This window comes from Octodon degus, unplaced genomic scaffold, assembly GCF_000260255.1.
Source record: "Octodon degus isolate 3935 unplaced genomic scaffold, OctDeg1.0 scaffold00177, whole genome shotgun sequence".
In the NCBI taxonomy this organism is placed as follows: domain Eukaryota; kingdom Metazoa; phylum Chordata; class Mammalia; order Rodentia; family Octodontidae; genus Octodon; species Octodon degus.
This window is the reverse complement of record NW_004524753.1, coordinates 444,970-453,477: the sequence shown is the minus strand read 5'-3', so window position 1 is coordinate 453,477 and position 8,508 is coordinate 444,970. Positions and strand designations below refer to the sequence as shown.

The window sequence follows — 8,508 nt, the reverse complement described above, 5'->3', positions numbered from 1 at the left end:
AAGGAAGAAATGAGTCCTGGATTTCTTGTGATTGGTATAAACTGAGCCCTTTCAATGTTTTCTTTTGAAGCAAGATCTTGTTAAATTACCCAAACAGGACTTCAACTTTCAATAATCCTGCCTTGGCCTTCTTCAGTGCTAGAATTACAGGCATGTACCACCATATCCAGGTTAGAAAACACTCTTTTGAAATTATTTTAACATGCTTATTTAAATAAATGGCAATATTTTATCCTACAAAATTCATCAATTTTTCCTGCATCACTCTGCTAATACATGCAATGAAAAATAAGTAAATAATACTGTCAATCAGTATTGACAATACTGTCAATCAGTAATATTACTTTGAGCCATTATACAGTCTCCATGGGCATAGATGATTTTTAAAAACTACTTTAACATATAATTATAGAATTTTTTTTAAGTTTTGCTTATTCCAAGTCCAACAAAAAAACTAAGATTTTAATAAATTACCTATAAAAATTACATACCTTTCTCTTACAAAGTCAGCTAGTTCTTTTGTCGATATCTGCCCATGTTTCATGTTATGGTAGAGTACATCAAATCCACTATTTTTTTCTCCCTAAAAATCAAAAAAAGAATTAGTTGAACAAAAAGAGATAAAAATGACTTGTTAATATAAAAACACTATACTAATTACCATTCAATTTTTATGCACTGGTAAGCTGTTTTTTTCCTTAACAAATATTTCTTGTCCTATGATATTAAACTGTACCAAAGCAATTCTACATGGTGTGAGACAATTTCTGTATATCTACAGAAACACATACATATATAATACCTACATATTCTAATGCAGGTACTATTAATGAAATTAATTCTGAAATTTTAAGAAATAACATGCCGCATAACTTAGGATAAACAGGAACCTGTTAAAACACATAATGAAAACCAATTTCAATGCCTTTAATGCATAATAAGTGACTCCTAATTGTTTAACTCAGTTTGCAGTTTAAAATACCTAAATCTTGATTTTTTTGAGCCAAGACAGCACACTATTCATCATATAAGCACTGAATAAAACACTTTATAATTCCTATTTAAGCTTTTCAGTAAATTTAACCTGAGAGATGAGGAGATAAAATGTTAAGAAGAAAAATGCTATTTAATTCCTGATTATTCAAATAATGAGAAATTAATAAAATTTAATCACTATACAAGCCAAGGAAAACTTTGGTGCCATGTACTCTTAAAACTTTAAATCAGTCAATCACAAGAAAATATCAGAGATGTAAATATAATCAAGGAAATAAAAAGCAACTGAGATTTCAGTTTAACAATGCTATAGTTTAGCATTTATTTTTCTTTAGTGAAAATAATTAACTGAATGCATTCATTAAGAAAATTGATACAAAGGCAAGTATTATACACAATACAGAAAGTTCTCATTATGTTGGGGAAATGTATAACTACCAAACTAGCATTTCAAAATTTTTGAAGAACATTATAGAAAGAGATAACAAGGACTACACCTCCATGAACCCCAACAGAAGGAATACACCAGGTCAGGCAAACAATTAAATAGAGAGAGGGTAAAATAAAAGGGGAGCCAAAAATAGGAAAATAGCATGATAAGAACAGTTATAACCATCAATACTAATGGTCTCAATTCACCAAAAAGACTGGCTGAATGGACCAAGAAGCAAGATCCAACAATATACAGCATACAAGGAACACATTCAATTCAGAAATATATTCATAGACTGAAAGTCTAAAGATGGAAAACAGGCCAGCACGATAGCTCAGCGGACAAAAGCACCTGCTTAGGTGAGCTCAGGCAAGTGCGGGGACTGTGATTCAATCTGTGGCACCACATGCAGCGCCAGCCCTGCTCCCAGCACAGGCTAAGCTGGGCACAGAGAAAATAAAGACGGGAAAAAAAATACTCCCATGCAACAGGAACGCAGAAGAAAGCAGGGGTAGGTAGTTTATTTGCAGACGAGGTGAATTTGAAGCTAAGAATGATTAAGAGAGACAAAGAAGGTCCCTACATCCTTGTAAAGGGAACAATCCAAGAGGAAGAGGATAACAAACTTAAATACATATGCAACAAATACCAGTGCAACAAATTTATAAGAAAATATTAACTATGTAAAAAATCAAATGAGCACTAATACAATTGTATTGAAGTATCTCAGCACTCCACTGTCACAAAAAGACAGATAAACGAGACCAAAAAAAAAAATCAACAATGAGATATTAGAACCGAACCAAACTCTTGAACAAGTGGACTTAGCTGCATACAGAATATTCTCCAAAATAGACCACATAATAGCTCATAGAACATGCTTAAGTAAATGCAAAGGAACTGAAATTATCCCAAGCATATTATCAGACCATAGTGCAATAAAATTGGAAAGCAATAGCAAAAGAAACTACAAGAATTTCATAAACACATGGAATTGAACAGCACCCTCCTGAAAAATCAGTGGGTCACAGATGAAATTAAAAATTAGACAGTTTCTACAATTAAATGATAATGGCAATACAAAGTAACAGAACTTATGGGACACAATGAAAGCAATCCTAAGAGAGAAGTTTATAGCAGTGAATATCCCTAAGTCAATAACCACTGACTCTGATCAATTCATAATGGTCCATATCAGAGAAACAGAGCAAAGGCAAATAAACTTAATGGTGAACCTCAAACTTTTAGAAAAAAAGAAAAGCAGGCTAAGCAAAAAGCTCATGAAAGATCAGAACAGAAATTAATGCATCGGAGACCAAAAACAATAAAAAATACAAAGAATCAATGAATCAAACAGTTGGTTTTTGAAAGATTATGTAAAAATCAACAAGACCTTACCCAATCGCACCAAAAAAGACTCAAACCCACACAAAAAGGAATAAAAAGGATAAAATCACAATGGACCCTACAGAAATCCAAAAGATCTTCTACCTACTTTGAAAACTTCAATTCTAATAAGATGGAAAATGCATAAGAAATGGAGATTTCTAGATACATACAAATTAACAAAGCTAAATCAAGAAATATAAAAATCCTAAATAAATCAGTATTACTCAATGAAATCAAAGATGTCATTAAAAACCTACCAACAAAGAACAGTATAGGTCCTGACAGATTCATTGCTGAATTTTACAAGAAATTCAGGAAAGACCTAATGCCACTACTTCTCAAACTCTTTAATAAAATCAAAATGGAAGCAATATTCCCAATTCATTCCTGGAAGCAAGCTGTGGTAGACTGACAACTGATGGTCAACTTGTAACTCCCAGCTGAACCAAACCAGCATGGTGCTGGGTGTGGGAGGCCCACCTGAGGATTGCTGCCAGCAGCATAAGAGAAAGAACCAGAAAAGAGAAGCTGTTAGGGAGCTGTTGGTGCTCCTGAGGTTGTTGGTCCTCTGAGAGAACCCTGTCATGCTCACTTTCCTAATGAGAATGCAGCTGTTCTCAACAGGAGCTCAGGATCTTGTCTCTGAGAATGCTTACGGTTCACTTTGGGGGAAAGTGGTCTTTACTTTGAGCACTACTTCCTAGCTCTGGAGCAGAGTATGGTACACTGTTCAATGTCCTGGAGAAGCTTGTTGCGTTGGCTGTCCTAATACAGACTCGGCTGTTCTCATTCTCAGAGTAACTCAGGATCTCACTGTCACTGAGGATGGCTGTGGTACCTTTCAGGGGAACTCTCGTTCTTACTTTGAGCATTGCTTTCTGACTACAGGGCAGATCCCCCAGCCTGCTAGCACAGATCCTTCATACTACTAGCACAGACTTTCTAGCTTCCACCACTTATCTTTGAGCCTCCCCAGTGCAGGTCTGTGAAAAAGGCCTGCATGAGACATTGTAGGGGCTCTTGGCCTCCAGGTGGACTCGTGGAGGGCATTGTTATGGACTCTAGGTCTTCAGCTAGATTCATGCCTGACAATACCATAAGATCCAGGCCCTCAGCTGGATTTTCTTTTAGCCTTAGTGTGTGAACGGATTTCCTGAACTCACTTTGTATATGATTCTTTGGATTATTACTATAAAATAATCTTATGAAGTATGTGTCCTGTATTATTTTCCCTTGCCTTACTACAACATTAGCATTACTCTAATACCAAAACCAGAGAAGAACCCAAGTAATAAAGAAAAATACAAGCCAATCTCCCTCATGAACATACGTTTAAAATTCATCAATAAGATATTGGCAAACATAATGCAGCAAATCTTCAAGATTGATTAAACACAGTGACCAAGTGGGGTTTATCCTAGAAATATAGGGATAGTTCAACGTAGGTAAATAAATACATGTAATATACCATATTAACAGAGCCAAGGACAAAAATCATATGATCATCTCAAATGAGGCAGAAAAAGCTTTTGACAAAGTCCAACACTCATTCATGATAAAAACGCTACAGAAAATTGGAATAGATGGTCTTTATCTCAGTCTGATAAAAGCTATATGACAAATTAACAGCCAACATCATGATAAATGGGCAAAAACTGAAAGCTTTCCTCTCTAAAATCAGGAAGAAGACAAGGGTGTCCAATGTCTCCACTATTATTCAACATAGTTCTGTACCTTTAGCCAGAGCAATTAGATGAAAAAGAAAAAAAGAATAAAAATAGGAAAGGGAGAAGTGAAATTACTATTTGCAGATAACATGATACTCTACATAAAACACCACAAAAACTCCACTAAAAAACTGCTAGATGTAGGGCCAGTCAGATAGCTCAACAGATTGAAGAGCCTGATTAGGCACACACAGGGGCCGGGGGCTGGATCCCTGGCCTGCCATGCTGGCCCCACCCCCAGGGGTGCTCTGAAAGGGCGACTGAGACTGGGTGTGGTGGTGCGCGCCTGTAATCCCAGTGCTTGAGAAGTTGAAAGACAGAAGGATCACTGCAAATTTGACCTGTGTAGGGAGACCCTGTAGACTCTGTACTAAATACATAAAAAAACTACTAAATATAATAAGCGAATTCAGTAGTGTAGCTGGATACAAAATCAGCACTCAAAACTCAATAGCCTTCCTGAACACTCACTAAGAAATTAAGGAAACAACACCTTTCATACTAGCATCAAGGGCCGGCCTGATAGCTCAGCAGACTAAAGCACCTGCTTAGGCAGACGCAGAGGCTGGGGGTTCGATCCCCGGGCTGCTGTGCTGGCCCTGCCCACAGGGCGTGCTGAAATGGTGATTGAGGCTGGGCATGGTAGCATGTGCCTGTAATCCCACCACTTGGGAGGCTGAAAACAAGAGAATTACTATAAGTTGGATCTATGTAGTGAGACCCTGTAGACCCTATCCTAAAAAAAAAAAAAAAAAAAAAAATTAGTGACATACTAGCATCAAAAAACATGAAATATCTAAGAATCAATTCAATAAACAATGTAAAAGACCTCTACACTGAAAACTACAGTACTAGGAAAAAGGAAATTGAAGAGAACATACCAGAAAACAGAAAGATATCCCTTCTTCTTGGGTAGGAAAAAGCAATATAGTGAAAATGATCATACGCCCCAAAACTATTATAAAGATGTAATGCAATTCCAATCCAAATCCCAACAGCATGGGGGCCTGCCCATTAGCTCAGTTGTTTAAGTGCCTGCTTAAACAAAGCACTCAAGCTCAAGCTGCTGTGGTTCAAATCCAGATACTCATGGCAAACCAGAAATGCCCTAAAGGCATCTTCGGGCCTCCAAAAAAAAAAACCTTCTACCAACAGCATATCTCAAAAATTAGAGAAAACAATCTTAAAATTCTTTTGGAACAAGAACCAAACTGCATTTGCTATTCTGAGCAACAAAGGCAAGGCAGGGGACATCACAATCCTAGACTTCAAATTATACTATAAAGCTACTATGATAAAAACAGCATGGTACTAGCAAAAAAAAAAAAAAAAAAAAAGACTCCAAAGCCAATGGAACAGATTAGAAGATGCAGAAACAACTCCAGACATATTCTTCTACTTTATCTTTGACAAGGGTACCAAACACATTCCCTGGAAAAAAAAGACTCTTTCGTAAATGGTGCTGGAAAAACTGGCTCTGCACAGGCTGAGATTAAAACTGGATCCACATCTTTCACCATGCACTAAATTCAAAATGGATCAAAAATCTAAGTATTAAAACAGATACATTAAAAAAATACATGTATGGAGTTAAGATAGTTATACTACTAATTTGTCTTAGTTTATTTTAAAAAAAAAAGTATGCTAATATTGTTTGGACAATTAAATGTTGATATCTTGTACTCTGAGTAACTAATTTAAAAATAACAATATACAATGGATTAACCATTGTTACCCTACTAGTACTTTATTTAAAATAAAATAAAATAAACCTTCAGGGGGCCAGGGAGATGGCTCAGTAGAATAAGTGCTTGCCTGGCAAGCACAAGGGCCTGAGTTCAATCCCTGGTTCTGCAAAAAAAAAAAAAAAAAAATTTTAAAACCTTCAACAAAATCTTGACTATTTATAATATTATAAACATTAAATAATCAAGAAAAGATCAAGATGAGGTACAGCTTAGCAGTAGAGTATTTGCCTACTGTGTACAAGGCCCCAGGTTCAAACTAGCACACAAAAATTAGCACCATAAAAAATAAAAGGAAAGATTACATTCTGAAATTTATGTTCTAATTAAGAAGCCCTTGAAAGAGTAATCCATTTGCAAAATTCTGATATCTAAATAGTATATTACTTAGAAATTCTTAGAAAGAATGAAGTTCATTTACTATAATATTAATATAGTAACAGTAATACACCTTAGGAAAGACTATTAGACACTCCATCACTTGGCTCCTCACCAGAAAGGAAAAGGAAAACTCATCTTGAGGATTGTGATGGAGAGGGCAGTTCCTCAGGAGGCACAAATCACTAAATACAAACACACAACTATATGGTTACATATCCAGTTGTCATTACTTGTTATTTATAAACTTATTAATTTACTGAGGTAAAAAATGCAGAGTCCATTATATTAAGAAAATCGTTTTTTTAGGTACCATTTTCCTTAATATATTTTCACAATACTGTTAACAAATACTGATCACAAACTTTTTCTTTGATATTTCCTAAGTAAAAATTTAAACACTTCAAACAGAAATACATACATGTGCAGACACAGGTACCCTAACATGATATATGTGCTTCCCTATATATCTTTTAAAAATAAAACTTAAAAAAACAAAGGTCTTGTGCATCATCTCTAAAATTTAGTTTACAGCCTTGGTGAATGATGACAGTATATTAAATACATATATACACATATTTGCAAACTTATAACCAAGTGGGTTGATTTTACAAGTCACGCATCAGTAATAAGCATTTTCAGATGGCTTATTCACTAATCTGATCAACATTTGAGTTAAGAAAATATGTATGTCCACAAAGAAATGTATGTTTATAGCAACATTATTCACAATAATCAAAAGTTGGCTATTAAGCCCATCAACTCATGAACAGATTTTAAAAATGTGATATACCCATTTGATACAATATTACTTGGCCCTAAAAAAGAATGAAGAATCATTCATCACTTGCTTCAACATTCATGAACCTTGAAAACAATATACTAAGTGAAAGATGAGATCATAAAACACCACATACCATTACATTTCATTCACAATGAAGTCCAGATAGAGTAATCAAAGACACAGGAAGTAGGTGAATACACTGTTTGGAGATAGAAGGGGTGAGGCAAGGAGTAAATGATAAAAAAAAAAAAAGGAAGAAAGGTTTCTTTTTGAAGTAATGAAATGTTCTAAAAGTCTACGATGATGACATATCTATAAATATTACCAAAAACTAATGAATTGGATACATTTTGATGTGTGTGAGTGTATGCTAAGATTCAAAACGAGGGTCTTGAGCATGCTAAGGTTCAAAACGAGGGTCTTGAGCACGCTAGGCAACTGCTCTGCTACTGAGTGACATCCTAGCCTCAACTGTACACTTTAAATGAGCGAATCATATGGCATACAAAATGTATCTTAATAACTCTGTTTTGTAAAAGCAAATATTCTTTATATAGTCTCTCTCCTATGTCCCTGAAGTAGATATCTAACAAAATGGGTAGAGCTATAGTTACAAAGTATAAGCTTACTCTTCTTAAATTCTTCAGAGAAGTTTTCCTTATTAACTAACAAAAACAGACACATTAATACAATTTCTTGTTGGAAAAAGACAATTACAATGAAAACTTGATCTTTGATGGGATCTTTTATCTATGAATCTCAAAGCAGCTTACAAGGAGGCAGGACTATATTTAAAGTCAAATAACTATAACCTGGGACCAAACAAATCTTGTCATAACCAATACAAACAAGTAATGAAAATCTTTGTAAAATGGGTCATAGTTCAGGGGTAAAGTGTAATGAGAACTTAGGCTCAATCCTCTTCAGCATTGCAAAAAAAAACAAAAACAAAAAAACAGAAAAATATTTGTAAATAATTCCTAATACAACCAGACCCCCCCCCAAAAAAAAAAAGTTTTACCATCCTTGGAATATATAGTCCCAGAATAAAAGTCT

The 8,508-nt window shown here is 34.9% G+C and overlaps 1 protein-coding gene across 1 annotated transcript in view; it reads right to left on the bottom strand.

Moving 5' to 3' along the window:
* Fcho2 (FCH domain only 2) overlaps positions 1–7,648 on the bottom strand; it is a 114,083-nt gene extending 106,435 nt beyond the window's left edge. The window contains exons 1-2 of the mRNA XM_023703651.1: positions 7,586–7,648; positions 492–583 (exon numbers count right to left, since the gene is read on the bottom strand). Coding sequence (XP_023559419.1) covers positions 492–583; positions 7,586–7,588 — 95 coding nt within the window. The 5' untranslated portion in view covers positions 7,589–7,648. The remainder of the gene's footprint in view (positions 1–491; positions 584–7,585) is intronic.
* Positions 7,649–8,508: the final 860 nt, after the last annotated feature.